Source organism: Amblyraja radiata, chromosome 14, assembly GCF_010909765.2.
Source record: "Amblyraja radiata isolate CabotCenter1 chromosome 14, sAmbRad1.1.pri, whole genome shotgun sequence".
In the NCBI taxonomy this organism is placed as follows: Eukaryota; Metazoa; Chordata; class Chondrichthyes; order Rajiformes; family Rajidae; genus Amblyraja; species Amblyraja radiata.
In genome coordinates, this window is record NC_045969.1 from 8,121,518 (window position 1) to 8,144,816 (window position 23,299).

The 23,299-nt window shown below is 43.5% G+C and overlaps 1 protein-coding gene across 1 annotated transcript in view; it reads left to right on the forward strand.

Moving 5' to 3' along the window:
- Nucleotides 1–1,364: 1,364 nt before the first annotated feature.
- morc3 (MORC family CW-type zinc finger 3) overlaps nt 1,365–23,299 on the forward strand; it is a 109,707-nt gene continuing 87,772 nt past the window's right edge. Inside the window, exons 1-11 of the mRNA XM_033033492.1 lie at nt 1,365–1,727; nt 1,825–1,897; nt 6,017–6,149; nt 11,356–11,567; nt 12,821–12,965; nt 13,547–13,700; nt 14,250–14,378; nt 16,443–16,562; nt 16,669–16,766; nt 19,585–19,683; nt 20,147–20,275. Coding sequence (XP_032889383.1) covers nt 1,641–1,727; nt 1,825–1,897; nt 6,017–6,149; nt 11,356–11,567; nt 12,821–12,965; nt 13,547–13,700; nt 14,250–14,378; nt 16,443–16,562; nt 16,669–16,766; nt 19,585–19,683; nt 20,147–20,275 — 1,379 coding nt within the window. The 5' untranslated portion in view covers nt 1,365–1,640. The remainder of the gene's footprint in view (nt 1,728–1,824; nt 1,898–6,016; nt 6,150–11,355; nt 11,568–12,820; nt 12,966–13,546; nt 13,701–14,249; nt 14,379–16,442; nt 16,563–16,668; nt 16,767–19,584; nt 19,684–20,146; nt 20,276–23,299) is intronic.

Consider the following 23,299-nt stretch of genomic DNA (forward strand, 5'->3'; position numbering starts at 1 on the left):
GCAGCACCGCGGTATGGTCGGATTTACCGAAGTGAGGGTGAAGGAATAGAACGATAGGCATTCTTGTTGGTGGTGTAGCAGTGGTCGAGGGTGTTTGGTCCTCTGGTGCAGCAGGAGACATGTTGGTGGAAGTTAGGGAGTGATTTCTTTAGGTTTGCCTTATTGAAGTCCCCAGCAATGGTGGTAAATGCGTCGGAGTAAGACGTCTGGTGTTTGTTGACCATGGCGTGCAGCTCCTCCAGTGCCAGACAGAAGTCTGCCTGATGGAGGTGAATTCCCTTGGGAGGTAGAAGGGACGGCACTTCACCGTCAGATGTTCCAGGTGCGGAGATCAGGAGAGCAGGAATCCAACCTTTCTGTCCTGCGCCTCCTCCAGGGCCAGGGTCAGGACCACTGTAAATTGGAGGAGCAGCACCTCATATTTTGCTTGGGCAGTTTGCACCCCAGCGGTATGAACATTGGCTTCTCTAATTTCAGGTAGTCCTACTTTCTCCTCCCCTTCTCAGCTCTCCCTCAGCCCACTGTTTCCGCCTCTTCCTTTCTTCTTCCCGCCCCCACCCTCACATCAGTCTGAAGAAGGGTCTTGACCCGAAATGTTGCCTATTTCCTTCGCTCCATAGATGCTGCCTCACCCGCTGAGCTTCTCCAGCATTTTTGTCTACCTTAGACTAAGGGGGGGGGGGGTAAGCTTTCGGAGCTTATTTACTCCACCCCACCACACCCTCACAAAGCCCCGCTACACCCTGCCCCACCCTCACACCACTCCACCCTCACAGTCCCACCCCACCCAGCTTCACCCTCACACAGCCCCACTCCACCCCAGCCCACCCTCACACAGCCCCACTCCACCCCGGCCCACCCTCATACAGCCCCACGCTCACACAGCCTCACCCCACCCCACCCTCACACAGCCCCACTCCACCCTCATAGACACACTCCACCCTCACAGACCCACTCCACCCTCACAGCCGCACTCCACCCTCACAGTCCTCCATAGAAAACATTGAAAAATAGCAGGAGTAGGTCATTCAAGCCAGCACTGCCATTCAATTATGATCATCTAAAAAAATCTCCACCCTCACAGCCCCACCCACTCCGCCCGCACGCAGCCCACATACAGCCCCGCCCTCACTCAGCCCCGCCCTCACTCAGCCCCGCCCTCACTCAGCCCCGCCCGAACGCAACCCCGCCCGCGCGCAGCCCACATACAGCCCCGCCCTCACATAGCCCCGCCCGCGCGCAGCCCCGCCCTCGCGCAGCCCCGCCCTCACATAGCCCCGCCCGCGCGCAGCCCCGCCCTCGCGCAGCCCCGCCCACACTAAAGATCCTATGGCAGAGCGCTCCGCTAAAGTATCTTTCAAAGATCTTTGCTGAACAGCAAAGATCCTCCAGTGCCAGACAGGCGTAAGGGTGGGGTGGAGTAAATAAGATCCTAAAGCGGATTCTATAGCTATACGATCATTGCTGAACAGCGGCTGCTGCCGGGCGGATATTGCCGTCGTCAAGGGGAAGTCTGTGGGCGGGACGGAGGGCGAAAGAGCGGGCTCTGGGGTGCGAAGGTCAAGACAGGGAGACAGTCCGTTAGTCGGAGACGGCGTTCCCGCGAGCGGTAACGACTCTTCTATCTCCGTCCCGTACCCATGGGCGGGCGAAGAGATGACAAGGACAAGATGGCTGCGGGTTTGCGAGCGACTGTATTACCGGGCCATGGGATCCCCCTCAGCGCAGTGAGTGGCCTCGACTCAGCCCCACACCGCTTCCACCGCCTTCTCCTATTGCCCCCCCCCCACCTAACTATCTCCTCTCTTGTGTTTATTCAAACAGTTGAGCCCCAACTTCCTCCATACCAACTCCACCAGTCATACTTGGCCCTTCAGTGCCGTGGCAGAGCTGATAGGTGAGTGAGTGTCAGTCCCCAGACTGTGGGCTGTTGCTTCAAATGTAGTTTATATCAAAGATCTTATAGCTCCGCTAAAAGATCAGAGCGTAAAAGATCATAGAGCGGAGCTCTCCCACCCCCCCCCCCCCTCCTCCTCCCCCCTCCTCCTCCCCCCTCCTCCTCCTTCCCTCCCTCCTCCTCCTCCCCCCTCCCTCCTCCTCCCTCCCCCCCCCCCCCTCCTCCTTCCCCCCCTCCTCCTCCACCCTCCCCCCCCCCCCCACCTCCCCCCCCCCCCCCTCCCCCTCCCCCCTCCCCCCCTCCCCCCCCCCCCCTCCCTCCTTCCCCCTCCCTCCTCCTCCTTCCCCCTCTCCTCCTCCTCCCCTCCTCCTCCTCCTCCCCTCCTCCTCCTCCTCCCCCCCTCCTCCTCCTTCCCCCCTCCTCCTCCCCCCCCCTCCTCCTCCTCCCCCCCCCTCCTCTTCCTCCCCCCTCTTCCTCCCCCCCCCTCTTCCTCCCCCCCCTCCCTCCCCCCCCTTCCTCCCCCCCTCTCTCCCTCTCCCTCCTCCCCCCCTCTCCCTCCTCCCTTCCTCCCCCCCCTCCCTCCTCCCCCCCCCCCTCCCTCCTCCCCCCCCCCCCTCCTCCTCCTCCTCCTCCTCCTCCAACCCCTCCTCCTTGGGAAGGACTTGTTAGGATATGCAAAATGAATGGTAGAGTTCAAGAGAGTTTTGAGGAAAGGGATTTGCGGTGCAGGACTGTTGATCCTTGAAGGTGTTAGCGCAAGTAGATAAGATGGTGATGATGCTAGCCTTTATTTGTTCGATTACTGAAGATAATTGCATGAATGTTATGGTACATTTATATTTTAGGGGAAAAAAAGGTTAGGCCATAGCTGAAATACTGTGCGCAGTTCTGGTTGCCTATTAGAAGAATGCATGGGAGAGATTGCAGAGGATATTCACCAGGATGTTCCCTGGGTTGGAATGTTGTCAGTTAAATAATAGTGTATAGTTACAGGACCTTCCATTAGTATTAATCTCACATTATGAGTGGAAATGGTTTTACGGTGTTCATTTGTATTGAGCAATTGACATTTTGAGTATCTTTACATGCTCAAAGCTCATGTTAAGTAAACTGGAAAGTTTATTTAGTGCCCAATGTTCTTGGTAGCAACGTCACAAACTGAAGCAATTTTTGTATGTTGCCTGAGTAAGTACTGAGATGTATATAGTCTCGTGTACAGGTACTTCTGCTGCAACCTGATGCATTCCTAAATAACTCGGATTATAGAAAATTGCAGATAGACACAAGAGGCTGGAGTAACTCAGTAGGTCAGGCAGCATCTCTGGAGAAAAGGAATTGGTGATGTTTCAGATCGAGACCCTTCAGACACATTCAATGGGGGGAAAAGGGGGTTAGTGACCAGAGAGTTTCAGACTTGCAATAAAAAACGTTTTTCCTGCGATTGTTAAAATTAAAGGTATTTTTAATAGATATTTAAAGCTATCAATACATTGCAAATGCTACTTTGCAAATGTCAATGCAGGCGATTGTTGTCAATTGTAATGACCACCAGCACAGTAATAGACGATAATAGTGCAGTGTTCTTCAGAGATAAGGGTATCTATAGAAACAGTACTTTTTTCTCCTAGACATTTTTAAACCTAGATGGTTATATTTTTCGGCTTGCCAATTTCTAAAATATCTTTTAAGTGGTTCTTCAGTTCCTAATTTAGTGCTCCAACTAATTCGGCCCACGTGATACAAATGTAATTTCCCTTAATTCCTCAGTCCTGTTATCCAATTAGTCATAGAGTCTTATGGCGTGGAAACTGGGCCTTCAGCTCAAGTTGCCCACACCGGCCAACATGTACCATCTACACTAATCCCACCTATCCTTGTTTGGCCCGTATCCCTCCAAACCTGCCCTATTCACGTACCTGTCTAAATGTTTCCTAAACGTTGTGATAGTATCTGCCTTAACTACCTCATCTGGCAGCTTGTTACCTCGACAGAGATGCAAATTTTTTCCGTATAGTATCTCCGTACCCACGGCGGCCTAACATCATGGAGTTGGTGGCCTTTCCTGGAGACCGACCCGGCGCTCCAAGCCACGGGAGTCTGGGGGACTCTAACATCGCATAGCTTGAGATCACTTTGCCGGGGATCGAAGCTCCAGCCACGGGGCCTGTGTACTTTAACATCGTGAAGCCCGCAGTCTCTGGTCTCAGGGGCTTCGATCGTCGGCTGCAGGGACTTTGATCGCCCGACTGCGGATGGTTTGACTACCCTGACCGTAGGAGAACATAGAAAGAAGATTGAACTTTATTGCCTTCTATCTGAGGAATGTGGTGGATGTTTATGTTAACATTTATGTGGTTGTGTGTCTTGTTGCTTTTGTCTTAGGATGGCGGTGACAATAAACTGATCGTGAAACCTATATCCACACCACCCTTTGTGTGAAAAAGTCACCCCTCAGATTTCTATTAAATCTTTTCCCCTTCACCGTAAACTTAAGTCCTCTGGTTCTTGATTCCCCTACTCTGGGCGAGAGACGTTGTGCATTTAACCGATTTATTCCTCTCATGATCTGAACACCTCTATAAGATCACTCCTCATCTTCCTGCGTTCCAAGGATTAGAAACCTAAATTGCTCAACCTCTCCCTATAGCTCAGGCCCTCGAGTCCTGGCAACATCCTCGTAAATCTTCTCTGCATGTGTTATGAAAACATGCATTGTAGCATACCTGTAATGCCCTGTTTCTCTGGGCTGTCCCTCACATTTGTACCTTTTGAAAAGCTTTTTGAGATGTAGTCGCCATTGTAATGCAGTAAATGTGGCAGCCAATTCTCCCATGTACAGCAACATGTTAAGGACCAGAATTTTTTCAAAATATTATACTTGTTGAACGATGATTTGGCCAGGACACAATGTGGAGGACCAGTCCATAATATTGTTGAAACTTGCTTTTGATTGCGCTTCTCTCCACATAGATTTTTCCCTCAAGTTTTAATTATGTTGGATCATTGGTTTATTAACTAAATTTCATTTTTTGTTAATAAACCATGACCTGCGTGGGTTTTCTCCACGATCTCCGGTTTCCTCTCACACTTCAAAGATGTACAGGTTTGTAGGTTTAATTGGATTTGGTAAAATTGTAAATTGTCCCTAGTGTGTATAGGATAATATTGGTGTGTGGGGATTGCTAGTCGTCATGGACTCGGTGGGTCAAAGGGCCTGTTTCTGCACTGTATCTCTAAACTAAACTAAGAGAGGATTAATGTGTGCAATTGATGTACCTACCTGGACCTTTAAACATTGTTCAACAAAATGCCAGAAAATGGTAGAAATTAAAGATGTGGTTAAAGATGAACATGGATATTACAGTTCAAGGAAACCAGCAACATAGAATTATCTTGCTTCGTGTGAGACAGTAACATATATTTGGTTGCTTGCAGACAGGCAGGCATACTTCCTATCTCCGGGGATATGCCTCTTAACTCCAGGGACCTGTGCTATACTCTGATCTCAGGTGCTGTCTATATGGAGTTTACATAGAATCCCCATGATGACTTGGTTCTCACCCACATCCTGACAATCTGCTGGTAGGTTTAATTGGCTGCTGTGAATTAGTCCTGAGTATGTGGTAAAAGAATTGAGGCTTGGGCTTGTGACAGAATGAGCCGTTAGCTATATTCTAAAGAGGGGGGATGTGATTGATGGAAATGCTCTGTCGAGTCATGATCACATTGAATGGCGGTCGGTGCTGGCTCGAAGGGCCAAATGGCCTAATCCTGCACCTATTGTCTATTGTCATTTCATTTTCATTGGTTCCCAACACATTGAAGGTGTGCGCGTAACCTGTGATTCTATTTCTAATAATCCTTGATTCTCATGGAAATGTTATTTCTTGTTTTTTAAGCGCTTTGGTACAATACATTATCGTATCGGTTAGACAGCACATAGTCTCACCGTTGAACTTTCATCCATTTTTCACATGTGAGGTTGTTAACAAAATGTTTCTAAATCTTTGTGCAAAGTGAATGGTTTCTTGGAACAATTAGAACTTGTAATAAAATGACCTGCAAAATGGATTTATATTACTATATTTCTATTCGTGTTGCTCTCGTTTTGCTTTTTAGATAATGCATATGATCCTGATGTAAACGCAAAACAATTGTGGATTGATAAGACCACAATAAAAGGACATATTTGCCTGATATTCCTTGACAATGGCCAGGGAATGAATCATGACAAGTTGCACAAAATGTTAAGGTAAGTTGTCTGTTGGTTATAAATTGAGCATTATTGCTTGCTGCTAGGTCTTTGTGATGGTGTTGCTGGGATATTGGAATGGTTTGTGTGGCTTTTTACTTTAGAAAACTAGAAAACCTCCAGCAATATCACTGTTGCTTTTGAGAGAATTGCTATCAGACCTGTGTACAGTGTGAAACTGCACATTTGTGATGCAATGTAAAGGCAGTCCTATGTTGTCCTTCAATCTCTGGCACTGAATTATGAAATGGCCTGTGAAATTCATGTGATACTGCAACATTTTACTTTACTATTATCATTTACAATTAATTTTGTCATGGAGTCACACAGCAGAGAAGAGGCCTTGGGCCCATAATGTTTATATTGACCTGATACTAATTCAATTCATCAGCACTCAGTTCACTGCCTACCATGCCTAGGTGATGCAAATGGTTGTCTGGATGTTTCTTAAATATGTGAGAGTACTTGCTTCCCCTACCATCTCAGACAATACAGGTAGACTTCAACTACCCTCTGGGTGAAAGAGTTCTCCCTCACGTCTGTTATTCATCTGTAAGGGTTAATTGCTATTCTATCATTTGCTGCCTTATTTAACCACTTTCTGTAATGAAAGAGCTAATTGCTATTGCATTGCTTACTGGGATACTTACTTTTTTTTTGTAGCTTTGTATTTCTTCTCTCGAGCAGGCTTTCTCTAGTGGAAAAGGACTAGTAGATATGAGGGGCCAGTTAGGGAAACCAGTACTGATAAGGAGACATACACAGACTAGCACAGAAAAAAACCCTCCATGTTACGGGGCTGCCAACAATGGGTGAGAGTTGGGAGTGAGAAATTGCGAGAGACCAAGCCCGAGGGAGCGTAGCGACTGGGGAGGGGGAGGTGGGGGGTCTCCTCCCATTTGTACGGGGCTTTTGCATTTTTTAGCTTGAAATTGTGCAATATGATGCATACTGTAGCGAGTCTTTTAACTTACACTTGAATGCAATACATATGCTTTAAAGTGGATTAGCTATGAATAAGGTTAGACTAAATTACATTCCACAGTAGAGCCCAGGCTCTGATCAACACGTGCAGCACATGACTGATCTTAGTATATTCATGTATGGAAATCAGATTATAATCAAACACGGCCCATGTTGACCAACCTGGGTCTCACTGCACACCAGGTACTACTCCTGACCCTGACTCCAGTTTCATACCTTCTCTCATTCCTGACCCCGAGTCCAGCCTTACACCTGCCCCTACCCCCCCCCCCCGTAACAAACTGTCCTGAAGTCATTTTCACCCCCAATATTTTCAGTATTTTGCTCTCTTCCTCTCAGCTTCCTCTCAGCTGGGAAATCCAATAACTATAAATTTAAGTAATATTATTCTATTAAATGTGATCTTGAGAGTACGTAATATTTTCTGTGGTATTCATTACACAACAATGATAAAAAGTTGTGTCAGTCACAGATCAGTCTGAAGAAGGGTGCACTGATTGTGTGCACAGATCAGTCTGAAGAAGGGTTTCGGCCCGAAACGTCGCCTATTTCCTTCGCTCCATAGATGCTGCTGCACCCGCTGAGTTTCTCCAGCATTTTTGTGTACCAATGATAAAAAGATCTTTGTTTTGATTGCACCTACCAACATGCATACATCATTACATTACAGTTAATATGTACCGAGGACAAATTTTTGTTCCAAACCTCCCCATTCCCAATTACTTTTACATTGAAGTGATTGAAATCCAAGTGAAGTTTAAATGGCATTAGAAAAATAAAACCTCCGGAATGGATGATATTTATTACGTGGTTGGTTGGAGTCAGTATCAGCACAATTACTATATTAAACTTTGACTCTTCAGATGTCCTGGTTCAAGCTAAAACTAAAAACAAATAATAACCTCCTCACACATTCCCCTGCAAGTATCTCTGTCACTCATTTAAAATATTCCCCTTCTTTGAACAAGCTCTTAAATATCGCATCTGAATCCGTTTCCATCTGATTAGAATTTCCGCTATAATTTAGAAGATTGAGGGGGGATCTTATAGAAACTCGCAAAATTCTTAAGGGGTTGGACAGGCTAGATGCAGGAAGATTGTTCCCGATGTTGGGGAAGTCCAGAACAAGATGTCACAGTTTAAGGATAAGGGGGAAATCTTTTAGGACCGAGATGAGAAAAACATTTTTCACACAGAGAGTGGTGAATCTCTGGAATTCTCTGCCACAGAAGGTAGTTGAGGCCAGTTCATTGGCTATATTTAAGAGGGAGTTAGATGTGGCCCTTGTGGCTAAAGGGATCAGGGGGTATGGAGAGAAGGCAGGTACAGGATACTGAGTTGGATGATCAGCCATGATCATATTGAATGGCGGTGCAGGCTCGAAGGGCCGAATGGCCTACTCCTGCACCTATTTTCTATGATTACACTCCTTGAGGATGTTCATCTACGTGTTCAATTAATAAAACAATGAGATTGGGGACATTTCTATTCAACCTGTCAAAGGAATTTAGGTTGGGGGGGGGGGGGGTTAGAAATAGTCAGTGAGGTAAACACACATAATAGTTGAGTGGCAGCGTAGGCAGAGGCAGTGCAGCGTAGGTTCACGAGATTGATCTCTGGGATGGCGGGACTATCATGTGAAGAAAGATTGAAAAGACTAGGCTTGTATTCACTGGAGTTTAGAAGGATGAGGGGGTAATCTTATAGAAACATATAAATTATAAAAGGACTGGACAAGTTAGATGCAGGAAAAATGTTCCCAATGTCGGGCGAGTCCAGAACCAGGGGCCACAGTCTTAGAATAAAAGGGAGATCATTTAAGACTGAGGTGAGAAAAAACATTTTCACGCTGAGAGTTGTGAATTTATGGAATTCCCTGCCACAGGGCAGTGGAGGCCAAATCACTGGATGGATTTAAGAGAGAGTTGGATAGAGCTCTAGGGGCTAGTGGAGTCAAGGGATATGGGAAGAAGGCAGGCACGGGTTATTGATATGGGGACGATCAGCCATGATCACAATGAATGGCGGTGCTGGCTCGAAGGGCCGAATGGCCTCCTCCTGCACCTATTTTCAATGTTTCTATGTAACTGACAATAGTGCTACCTTCCCAATATTTAACTGAAGGAAATATTGGGTTATCGGAGATGTATGTTGTGACAGACAGCCTGACACCTTCCGATCCCCCTGGATATTCCAGATTAATAAATTAAGGTTTTGTCAACTAATTACAAATCGGGCTAATTACAAATCAATAACATTAGCCAAATCCGAAACATGAAGCGCTGAGCATTGGGATCCAGACATCATGGACAACTGGCCTCAGTTCCCCGCTCACATCTGGCAGTGTTCTCCGTCTGAACCAGGGACCGCGGAGCGTTTTTGAAAGTGGGGAGGCTGAGCGATCATTGATCACTGGCTTTGGGAGTACTGGAGAGGGAGTGGAGCAACCGAGTGGGGAGAGGGTATGGACGTGGGGTGTCCCTCCTCCCAGGGTAGGGACCTTTTGAAATTTGGTGTATTAAAATCATGTTTTAGTGCATTGTAGAAGTATGATTTCAATGTTTTTTGTATGAATTATTTTTAAGAGAACTTTTTAAGGGGAAACCTTTTCCACACAAAGGGCACAGGGACTCTCACGGCAGCGGCGCAATGCTTCCGACGCCTCTGATAGCCCGGGACTCTTGCACTGAGGCTGCTCCATGGCCGGAGTTGTAGTGAGCAACTCGCCAGCCCAGTAAACGCTCGCCATCCCCGCTCCCCGTCCGCACCTGTCCCCGCCACTGCTTCTGATTACAACTCCCGTGGCCCATTCAGTTGATATTAGTTTTGAAATTTTCGGTGATCACAGAATTTCTCACGACAGAGCGTGAGAAATTTGTGATCAGCGTGAGAATTTGGCAAAATGCGTGATTCTCACGCTCAATGCATTGGAGTTGGCAGCCCTGCCTCTATATCCCACTCCAAGCTCAAAGGAAAATAAACCCAGTTTATCCACATGACTAATGGATTCCATTCCGGTGATTCTCTTCTGCACTTTCCCTGGTGCAATCCTTCTCTTCCTGTGGTGTGACGACTAGGATTCCTCACAATATTCCTCCTGTGGCCTATCGAATGCTTTGAGGTTGTACCAATTTCATTTTGCTCAAAGAGAAAGCCTCAGCTAATAAAGTTTTGCATCTATATGCCTTCTTCGCCACCTATTAACCTGTGCTACCGTCTACAGACACAAAGTGCTGGAGTAACTCGGGGGAGTCGGGGGCATGTCTGGAGAACATGTTGGGTCGGGCCCCCTTTTTTTTCAGTTCAATTTAGTTTATTGGCACGTGTACCGAGGTACAGTGAAAAGTTGTTGTGTGCTATCTAGTCAGCGGAAAGAATACATTATTACAACTGAGCCATTTACAGTGTAGTGATAAGGGAATAACGTTTAGTGCAAGGTAAAGCCAGCAAAGTCCGATTAAGGATAGTCGGAGGGTCACCAATGAGGTAGATAGTAGTTCAGACTCTGGAAGAGGATCCTGACCCAAAACATCATCTATCCCAGTTGTGGAGACACTGGTATCGTTGTTTCGTTGTAGGACATTGATCATTCTTTTTTATTCTGGATTTTAATTCATGTGTTTTTTTAAATATATAATTTATGATGCTTTAATAAGTGATATACTAAGATTTATTTTATGATTTTATATGCAATGTGTTTTTATGTAATGTTGTCCCTTGTCTGGACATTGAGTCTGAAATAACGTTTATTATTATTATCCACGTTCTGCAGAGATGCAGCTTGACCCACTAAGTTACTCCAGCATTTTATGTCTTTTTGGTAAATCAGCATGTGGTTCTTTTTTTTCTGCCATCTTCCAGCTTCTTTGGACTTGTACAACAAATTCCCTTTGTTCTTCAATACTCTTCAGGGCTCTGCCATTCACAGTGTATGTCCTACCCTTATTTGTTGCCTCATAGTAGATTATCTCACACATGTCAAGATTTATTTCCATCTGCCAAACCTGCATTACCCAATTTACCAGCTGATATCTTCTTTGACCATCAATTTCTGTTTCATTAAGGATATCAATATTGCAACCCTCTGCTGCAATACTTAATGATTTGTTTGCATTTTATATTGTTTTGGGATTATCCAATCTTATTATTAAAAGTAAATGCATATTTTAAACATGAATCCTTTTAAATATTTTGATTTTAAAGCACATTTTTTTCTTTCCAGCTTTGGATTCAGTGACAAAGTTACGGTAAAGGGGCATGCTCCAGTTGGACTTTATGGCAATGGTTTCAAATCTGGATCAATGCGGCTGGGAAAAGATGCAGTAGTTTTCACAAAAGATGGAGCAACCTGTAGTGTAGGCTTCTTGTCCCAGACCTACCTTAAAGCAGTGAAAGCAGAAAATGTGATTGTACCGATCATTTCCTACAGCCATAATATCCTTTTGTTTAACTGCTATCTTCATTTCAAAGATGATTCAATGTTTATGGTATTGTATTTTCCATGCATTTGTTTTCTGATTGTCTTCGTACCCACCTACAGTGGAGTGGGCGAGTGGGGCTGTTTCTGTGCTGAACTAGTCGCTAGGAAATGTGGAGCGACTGTTAGTGCATGTTTGACATCTCTGATATTTTACGATTGGGGAACAATGTGCTGCATGTTCATAAGTGACAGGAGGAGCATTCGACCCATCAAGTATACTCCGCCATTCAAACATGTCTGATCTATCTCTCCCTCTCAAACCCAATCTCCTGCCTTCTTCCCATAACCCCTGACACCTTCATGACACCCAAATTCATATGCTGCATATGAATTCTCATTCTGTCGACCATAACATTTTTTGCACATCAGACAATCAGTGACGTTATTATTTAGTTCAATCCTGCAGTTTTCTCTTTTCCCTCATCCTAGAGATGTGAGTCCTTGTTATTATGGTTTCATGCACAATGATTGATCTCCGAGTTAGATGGAGCTCTAGGGGCTGGTGGAATCGGGGGATATTGGGAGAAGGTAGGCACGGGTTATTGATTCGGGACAATCAGCCATTATCACAATGAATGGCGGGGCTGGCTTGAAGGGCCGAATGGCCTCCTCCTGCACCTATTTTCTATATTTCTGCACCTCCATCACAAGTCACCACTTCAATCGTATTGCATGATCGAAGTAGAAATTTTGTAATAAAAGTGATCAAAAGCTAAAAGATTTTATTTTTTGGATTTATAATTTTACAAGTTGCATATGTGATAAAAAATTATTGTATTGGAACATTTCTCTTAATATTTACACTTCAACAGTTTGCCCATGTTACATATTTATATTCATTTGGATGATTGGATCATTGCTTTCTTCCCAGGTGAAATGGGGCTGAAGAGAGATGTTATTTTCTACTTTGTTCTCGGTGGGGTTCATTTTCATTTGCATAGGAAGCATTTTCAATTTGAGAAATATTGTCAAATCTTCTTACAAGAAAGCAGCTCAAGGCATGGAATAGGGATTGGGATTTGTCTTGGGTCAGGCTGTCAATTTTCATCTATTATTTCATATTCCTTTCTTTAATATTCAAAGTTGTGTGAAATGTTGGGCAGTGGATCTGATCCTAGGTGAAGTAACAAAATCACGTGAATTTAAAAAAAAATCACGTAAAATATGTTTTTTTGAATTTGGTTTTATTCCTTAACGCAGTTCTCACAAAAGCTTTTAAATGAAGACATGCAATTAAGCTTGAACGCAATTTTGACCCATTCTTTATTCAAAACTGAAAAGGAGCTTCATGCTGAACTGGATGCTATCTCTGGAAGAAAAGGAACAAGGATTATCATTTGGAACATGAGAGGGTAAGAATGATTTTAAATGCATGCGACACATTTTTGCAGGTAAGGAGATGAGAGCAAAGATAGGATTGAACACCTCTCGCTTGCCGTTGTAAGACACTCGGTTGTAGAATTCAATGTTTTGCTTAAGTGGGGGATTGTCTAACATTGACTTTGGCACCCAAATTCAGAAATTACAAAATCATTCCCTGCCCATGTAACCTTGCAAAAATCTTATTCAGAAAATGCCTTGGATTGCAATCTAAATTTGAAGAGTTATCCCATGGATTAGTTAAGAAATTACTGTGATACACCATTCACAGTGTGTGATAGACGCCTGGTTTACCTGGCCTTTAAAATGCTTAGGAAGGAACTGCAGATGCTCGCTTAAACTGAAAATGCTGGAGTAACTCGGCGGGACCGGCAGCATCTCTGGAGAGATGGAATAGGTGCCGTTTCAGGCCGAGACCCTTCATCTCGACCCGAAACATCACCCATTCCTTCTCTCCGGAGAAGCTGCCTGTCCTGCTGGCAGCATCTATCTTTAAAATGCTTAAACTGAAGTTTGTGTATTCAAGGTTTCATGGTGTTAATGTTAATTCTAGAACCAAGGATGGAAAGCCAGAGTTTGATTTTGATAGTGACAAGTATGATATCCGAATCCCTGAAGAAATTTTGAATGACAGCACGGAGAAGAAAAAATACAAAAGGCAGGATCGGGTGGATCAGTTTACGCCGGAAAGCGATTATTCATTACGGGTAAGTTAATTTCCCTTGCACACTTGCACATCATAAGTGGTTAAAATGGTGCAGTATCGTCATGCTTCTGCTTCACTTCTAATGCACAGTTTGGAATTTTCATGCTTTGCAATTTTGAAGTATTGTCTGATTTTACGAAGGCAGGCTGTTCAGCCTCGGGTGCGGCTGATACGGGAACACCACAATCTGAAAGTTCCTGACAAAGTTACATGTATCCTGACTTTATCACCTTTCTACCTCTCTGGTGACTTGATCGGACTTTGCTGGCATTACCTTGCACTGAACAAACGTTATTTACTCATTATGTATCTATGAGAAATGGATCAATTGGAATCATATATTGTCTTTCTGCTGACTGGTTAGCACGCAACAAAAGCTTTTCACTGTACCTCGCTCGGTACTCGTGACAATAAACTAAACTGAGGTTTTCTCCATTGCTGGATCTAAGACTCTGAATTCACTTACCTAATAGTACCTAATTTTTTTTAAAGCATAAATCTGAGATGATAGTTCAAATTGTTTTTATCCATCGTTGCATTTTATTTTCAGGCTTATTGTAGTATTTTATACCTGAAGCCACGCATGCAAATAATTCTTCTAGGAATGAAGGTTAAAACACAACTTATTTCCAAAAACCTTGCTTATATTGAACACGATATATACAGACCATCAGCAGTTGTATCCTTTTTGAAAATATCTTTGAACTTTAGCATAGTCTATTGCGCATCCATTTAATGTAACATCTCTTAATCGGGAGCACATATTTTACAGTATTTATGTTTGTAAAATCACAGGTTATTGCACAGGTAGTAATTTACACAATTTAGTAATCCTACTTCACTGGCCTCTTGCTAGTGTTGTCCAATTTTTCCTTTTGTGCATCTGATGTCCCCTTGCATCCCATCCCCCTTCAGGGCCTGTCCCACGAGCATGCGACTCCATGCGGCAAGCGCGACCTTTGGGCCTGTCAAACGAGCATGCAACTCCATGCGGCAAGCGCTACCTAACGTGGTCGCTTGAGCCGTATGGCCTCGCGGGGCAGACCCCACTTCGATCGCCGGAGCCGTATGGAGTTGTGCGGAGCTGGTCCCGACATCGCGCGGGGCTCCGAAATACTGACCGTGTTCAAAAATTCCGCGCGGCAACGGCCTGCTGGCCCGCAGCCGCCCCGACGCCGTACGTCACGCGCGAACTTCCCGCGGACTTCGCTCGAACTTCATGTCACTCACTCTACCTCCGCGCGGCCCCCGCAGTCGCATGCTCGTTGGACAGGCCCTTTAGGTCGTGCTTGCCGCATGGAGTCGCATGCTCGTGGGACAGGCCCTTTCCCCTCCACTCTGCCCCGATGATCAATTTCAGTTCCTAACTACTTGCTACGTTTTTCAAATATCCTTGGATCGCCCTTTCTCTCTTGGTTTCTATTCAGTTTCTATTCAATTTGCTTTGGTTCTTGAAAGTTAAGGGCTCTTCCCGCAACGGCAGAGGGGAAGCCACATTCACTGAAGAAAGAGGGCATCTCAGATATAGAATGCCTTACCTTGGGAGATGCCGTGGAGTTGGAGAAATTGAGACGTCTAATACAAACTAACTGACTCCCACAGCTGCTGTGACTATACATCCTCTCACTTTGCCTCTTGCAAGGACACCATCACTTACTCTCAATTTCTCCATCTCCTGCTGAGATATCCTCTTTCTGCAGTAAATGTGGTTTCTCCCCAGATATTGAAGATGGAGCCATCACCTGTGTCTCCTCCGTCCCATAGAAGTGCTCTCGTCCCATCTCCCCCTCAGATGGAACAAAGATAGAGTTCACCTGGTCCTCGCCTTTTATTCCATCAGTCTCTGCATCCAGCGCATTATTTTTTGACATTTCCACTGCCTTCAACTGGATCCCACCACCAGTCACATCTTCCCATCCGCACCCTTTTTTACTTTCCACAGACCATTCCTTCCTCAACTCCTTGATTCACTCATTGCTTCCCATCCATCCTGTCCAACCCCCCCCCACCCCAGATACATTCCCCTGCAATTGTATGAAATCAGGAAAGTGTCTCTCCACTTTCTCTCCTGCTACCATCCAGGGAACTCTTCAGCCCTTCCAGACTCAAGTTCGCCTCTTCCAACTTTATCTATTGCATTCAGTGCTCCTAATGTGGCATCCATCACACCGGAAAGACCAAGCATAGGTCAAGCGACTATTTTACCGATCACTTGCGTTTTGTCTGCCAACATCTTAACCCCATCTTCCCATTCCCATACTGATCTTTCTTTCCTTATCCCCTCTCCATTGCCAGATTGAGGCCACACATAAACTGGAAGAAACAGCACCTCATATTCCTCTTGGGCAGCTTGCAACCCAATGGTATGAACATTAAATTCTCCAGTTTGAATTAATACCCCTGCTAATTTCCTTTTCCCCAGCCACAACCTCACCGCCCCCAAACTGGTAGGCAGACATTTCTCCCACCATCTCAAATGCAGAAGTTTCAAGATATTTAACACAATTCTCGGTGTCTAGTTAAGATATATTTGCTCGAGTGGAAAGGGATTCCAGGAAAATGATGACAGGTCCCAGAAGTATGTGTGCTAAGTTTCATCAATATGGTGGGACACTAGTGTAATTTGAGGCAAAAATGCAGACTGTTTATTGTTAACTCAAAAGTGCAAGAAAACGATTGTTGCCTATTTTTAATTTCCAATGTAATTATGACTGGACTACAGTTTCCTTAATGCTCTTTGAAGAAAAGAAATGTAAAAATAACGTTTGGCTTCAATTGGAGAAACAAGGAACATTATGGGATAATGATGTATCACAAAAACCGTTTGATTAAACCCTATGAGAGAGTTGGCTGTCAGCTTCTTGTGAGTGTACTCCGAAATTATAAGATCTATCATCGTTGAAAATTATTATTTACTTTTGACATCCAAAATCAGAATGGTTGAATTCAATTCTCATTTTCTTTTTCAGACAAATGATGTGGGAGTGGGTGTCATTGGAGTTATTGAATGTGACTTTCTCAAGCCCACACACAATAAGCAAGACTTTGATTATTCGAACGAATACAGGTGAAAATACATTTGTGTGTGAGCTACCTTTTCACAATATGTAATATGCTTAATCATGCCTTAAAATTTAATATACACACAAATGCTTGAGTAACTCAGCAGGTCAGGCAGCATCTCTGGAGAAAAGGATTAGATGACGTTTCGCGGGCAGGTGGGACCAACGTAGCTGGGACATGTTGGCCAGTGTGGGCAAATTGGGCCGATGGGCCGGTTTCCATGCTGTATTACTATGATTCGATTTCTCAAACTTAAATGAAAGTCTTGTGTTTAGTAGTGTTCAGGCATTCTCAGTTGACCATTAAATAGTACACTTTGTTTTAATATCATATCATGAAGACCATTTGCCCACCTACGTTGATTTTGTTGGCTGACATTAGTATTTGTCTTTCAATGCCTTGCCGATGTAAGTTTAGCTCTAAATGCCTCTTAAACATGGTAATTGGGCCTAATTTCATTACCATCTCTGGCCGTGCATTACAGATATCAACCACTCACCGTGTTTTAAAGACAACTTGCCCCGAAGGTCCCCTTTAAATCTATCTTAACATAAAGCTATATCCTTTTGATTTGGCTCTGCAGTTTAGTTCGTTTGTATATGGCTAGCTCACAGTGTAATGCTGTATTGGCACCTTTCCTATTTTATATGTATTGGAAAGAACTGCAGATGCTGGTTTAAAACAAAGATAGACACAAAAAGCTGGAGTAACTCAGCGGGATAGGCAGTATTCCTGGAGAGAAGGAATGGGTGACGTTTCGGGTCAAGACCATTCTTCAAACGGGTTAGGGAAAAGGGAAAGGAGAGATATAGACGATGATGTTGAGAGATCAAGAACAATGAATGAAAGATACAGTGCCCTCCATAATGTTTGGGACCAAGACCCATCATTTATTTATTTGCCTCTGTGCTCCACAATTTGATATATGTAATAGAAAAAAAATCACATGTGGTTAAGGTGCACATTGTCTGATTTTAATAAAGGCCATTTTTGTACATTCACCCCCCCCCCCCCCCCCCCCCGCCCCCATTTCAGGGCACTGTTATGTTTGGGACAGCACTGTTATGTTTTATATGAGTGGGGCTGTGTGATGGGAGGAGGTGGAGTGGGGCTGTGAGGGGTGGAGATTTTAGGTTAGAGGGTACTGATTTTAAATGATCAGCCGTGATCATATTGAATGGTAATGCTGGCTCGAATGGCCTACTCCTGCACCTATTTTTCTATGAGGGGCTGTGTGAGGGTGGGTTGGAGTGGGGTTGTGTGGAGGTGTGGTGAAGTGAGGGTGGGGCGGGCCCGGGCGATTAAACCTCGCGTCGGGGCTGGTCGAACCTTCCGTGACGTTGGAGCTCCCGACTCAGCCTCACCCGAAACTGCGAGCCCTTGATGGTGATTCCGCGGTGGGAGTGATCCCAGGCAAGGGATCCACTCCGATGTTAAGTCTGCACCCCGCGGCGGGGCTCACGACAGTCCGAGGCGGCCTCCAGCTCCATCGATGTTAGGCCCCAGAGCCCGGAGAATGTGATCCGACAATTGATCACATCTCCGGGAAGGTAAGAGCCTGGGGAAAAAAGCTTCCCCCGATCCCCTCCCCCCACATAAAACAAACCGAAGAACATTAAAACAAAACTTTTTACAAACTAATAATAACAACAAGAAAAAACAAACAGACTGCCGGCAGGGCTGCCATCTCCCCGGCGCCCCTGGTGGTCAACCTGCATTAAGGATTAAACACACCTGAGCAATTACAAACGCCTGTGAAGCCATGTGTCTCAAACATTATGGTGCCCTGAAATGGGGGGACTATGTATAAACACAGCTGTAATTTCTACATGGTGAAACCAAAATGTATAAAAATGGCCGTTAATAAAATCTGACAATGTGTACTTTAACCACATGTTTCTTTCTATTACAAATCTCAAATTGTGGAGCACAGAGGCAAATAAATAAATGATGGGTCTTCGTCGCAAACATTATGGCAGGCACTGTATGCTAAAAAAACTAAAGATGACAAAGAAAACAGGTCATTGTTTGTTGGGTGAAAATGAGAAGCTAATGAGACTTGGATGGGGGGAGGGATAGAGAGGGGGTTACTTGAAGTTTGAGAAATCGATATTCATACCGCTGGGCTGTAATCTGCCCAAGTGAAATATGAGATGCTGATCCTCCAATTTGCATTTAGCTTCACTCTGACAATGGAGGAGACCTAGCACAGAAAGTTCAGTGTGGGATTGGTAAGGAGAACTAAAGTGTTCGTAGGCTCAGGCGGACTGCGCGAAGGTGTTCAGCGAAATGATCGCCCAGTGTACGTTTGGTCTCGCATAAGAGTCCACATCTTGAACAACAGATACAGTAGATGAAATAGATGAGTTTGGAGACGGTGGAAGTGAGCCTCTGCCTGACCTGTAAAGACTGTCGGGGTCCCTGTACAGTCTTGGGAGGAGGTATAGGGACCGGTGTTGCATCTTCTGCGGTTGCAGGAGAAGGTACCTGGGGAAGTGGTTGTTTGGGTGGGAAGGGATGAGTTAACCAGGGAGTTGCGGAGGGAATGGTCTCTGGAAGCTGGAAAGGGGTGGAGATGGGAAGATGCCAAAGATGTCTATTTTATATGTATGTCATTCTGTTATCTCTGACAGCAGAATTTTCTGTAAATTGTTTGCATAAACCGATATACCACAATATATTAATAATTTTGGGCTATGCAGAGCGCAAGCCTAAAAAAAATTCAATTTTGGTATTGCTGCACAACCTATATACAAACTGAATATAAGACTGGAACTTATTTCTTGGAAAAGAATGTTAACATTTTTATTTTTAACTTAAAGACTGACTGTTAAGGCGATTGGTATGAAACTTTCTGATTACTGGAATGAGAAAAAGAATCGACAGCGTGACTTATCGAACGTTCCTGTTGAAGATTCTCTGTAAGTACTTGCAGTAGATTTGTGCTGTGGCCATTTTCTACTTGCCAACTCCAAGTGAGAAGATCTGGTAAATGAGATGATTTCAATATTTCAACACGGTGGCACAGTGGTAAAGGTGCTGCCTTACAGCGCCAGAGACCCTGGTTCGATCCTCACTAAGGGTGCTGTCTGTATGGAATTTGTACGTTCTCCCCATGACCATGTGGGTTTTCTCCGGGTATTCCGGTTTCCTCCCACAATCCAAAAACATACTGGTTTGTAGATTAATGGGCTTTGGTGACATTGCAGATTGTCCCTAGTGTGTAGGATAGTGCTAGTGTACGGGGTGATTGCTGGTCGTCGTGGACTCCGTGGGCCGAAGGGTCTGTTCTCTCTAAACTAAACTAAACCTTTTAAAATTCATAATCTGATATTTTCCCAAACTTATATACTGTTTCATTTTTATTTATTTGTTTTTTTACAGGAAAGTCCCTGATCAAGTATGGGTTCAATGTGATGGCTGCTTGAAATGGCGAAAGCTTTCAGATATGGCAGGCCCAGATTTGCTTCCTGACAAGTGGTTCTGCGGTATGAATCCAGACACAAAATATAGGTAAACAGACTGACTTTTTGGTTTATCACGTGGATTTTTATCCTTTCACAGGCACATTGTATTGCACCTTTTGATCAACCAAATCCTGAAAGTTAAGATCTCATCTGCAGGTATGTGACTTTATGAAGAAATATACACATAGATTTCAAACTATATTTTTAGACCCTTTAGAAGAAGCAATGAATATTAAGGCTGATTCACAAAAATTAATATCATACTTTTATAATAATATATTATATAGAGAATCACCCTCAACAGAAGCACTAAGGGAAGATTGGGAACATGAGCTAATGATAAAGATCTCGAAGGATAGATGGGAAAAGTATTTGATGAATACACATAACTGTTCTATTAATACAAGACATAATTTAATTCAATTCAAATTATTACATAGACTATATTATTCAAAACGAGGTTGAATAAATTTTATCCAAACGTCTCTCCCAGATGCGATAAATGTTTGTTTCAAAACGTTAATATAACACATTCATTTGTAGGATGTACAAAGTTGAATAAATTTTGGAGTGATATATTTGATATATTTACAAAGCTCTTCAAGTCAAGAATAGAACCCAAAATGGAATGGATTATATTTGGAATAATAGGAGAAGATACCAATTTAAATAAAGACCAAAATGTTTTTTTTAATTATGGGTTAATAATTGGAAAGAAATTGATACTTAAATTTTGGAAAAATACAACCACACCAACTGTTAAAATGTGGATTAGGAATATGATGGACATAGCACGCCTTGAAGAAATGAGACTCCGACTAATAGATAAATATGACCAATTCTTAAGGAGTTGGTCTCCTTTCATCGACTTTTTGGAATCATGTGATGCAGCGGTACCATAAGGATTGCTGATTTCAGTTCATGACGTGGATAGATCTACATCTCCGAATATAGATTTGAAAAATTCTCTTTTAATGGGCCTTCTCTTCTATTTCTACTTTCCATCTTTTCTTTTTTATTTTATTTTATTATTTTTTATATAGACACTTCACATTTTTCTACTCTCTACCATCTATTTTTCCACTCTTTCCCTTTCTATTGTTTTCTTTTTCTTGTCTTGCTTACTTCCTTCTCATAACATAAAACTAGAGGTTGTACATAGAATGGATTACGGTATGACATAGTTGGCACCTAAAATTAGGTGCCACTGTATTGTTTTGTATTGTATTAACTTCTAATAAAATAAACAAAAACAAAAAAAACAAAACAAAAAAAAAGATCTCATCTGCTGTACCAGGTACGGACTCCTATTTTTCGGCGAGACCAAGCGCAGGCTCGGCAATGATTTCGCCTAACGCCTCCGCTCAGTCCACCTAAACTTACCTGATCTACCTGTAAATATGCTCTTCTCAAGCTTACTCCCCAGTCTAGTTCAGTCAAAAACCACTGAGTCAAGCACTGGAACAACTAATCTTTATTTTTAGATTGAACAACAAATTCCCCTATACGACACCTAAACCACCGCGGGTTCGATCTTTGTATCTGCTTGGCCAAGTCCTTCAGCCTTGTGCAAGTAGAAACACTCCAAAAGGTCATGCACTTCCAGAAGATCTAAGATGGAGACACCTTTTATAGGTCCACAAACCTTGAGGGGCTGAACTACATAGGGGTGGTCTCCTTACAATCCAATCAAACATATTAATCACATCAGTACATTATTGACAGTTCCCCAAACCAATTACAGAGTCTCCCATACATTGTTTCTAGGAGAAGCTTCTGGAAGGAAGCTAACCTAACTGAATAATGCAACATTTACCCTGGAACTCAAACAAACCTGCCAGGGCTTAACACTTTGGCCAATGACCAAACAGCAGGGTAACTGTCTCGCAACACTATTTACAATATTTACAATTTGTTTGCAGTAATCCAATCAACTTCATGCATTTTACACTTCTTTGGAGATCCTCTGCAAAAATCTCATTCATTGTGACAATTAAAGAGATACTTATACATTTCTTATCTGCAACTTTGATCTGGGAACTAGACTTACTGGCACCATTCTGCAGCTTGTCTTATTACATACAGAAACACAGACTTGACCAAAATGGCCTTACAATGCATGAATCCTTTGCTAAATTTTGGTTCTGTTCCTGCTCTCTTTTGGCCAGGATTTACATTCCTTCCTTTTGTCATATGGTAACCATCATTTATGATAACTAATTGTACACTGGTGACTGTTACATTCTATCAAACATATTAACAACAAGACGATGATGTATCTTCCCAGAATCTCATCAAGCTTCCTGAGTTTTCGTGGGCGTAGCATCATAATTCCTGTCTGATGAGTCTTCACCTCCCGAGTTTTCGTGCGCGCGAATCCCCTCCATCCATGTTGCCAATTCATTTGTGCTTGATTCATAGTAGAGTATAAAGTTCCTAGGAAAAACCTGGGATAAAGTAAGTTAGCAGTCCATACTTCCACTGATACTTTTACAGTGGTGAAGATATACCCATGCATTACTTTCATCTACTGTCAGCAGAAGGCCTCTCTCTGTACACTGCTGCTACTCAATGATACAATCTTTCCCACACTATAATCTTAACTAAACTGTGGTCAGTTATCTTTGCAGTCAAATGGTGATTTCCAATGTCCTCTTAATGAAGGTTCCTCATTTGAATTTCAGCTGGGTTCAGTCCAGATTTCCCTACAGGCGTGAGTTTTACTTAAATTAACCATGGGGAATGCTACAATCCTGCCAAATTCACTCGGCCTTTAATTTACTATTTTGAGTTATAGGGTCTGTCTTATCCCTTATCCCTTTTCAATCCACACCTTGTGGTCGATAAGCACAATTCAACTCAATTTCTGTGGAATACCCAGCTGTTTATATAATTTTCATCAATTTATTTCAATATGTTGTGGACCACTATTTTAAATCAAGCCAAATAGGAATGCCAAATCTAGGGACAATTTTCTTTACTCCTTGATAATAGTAGCCGCTTTATTGTCAAGGGTTGGATAAATTTCCCTTGATGTTAAATTTGCAGGAGTAGGAATACTACTATGAGG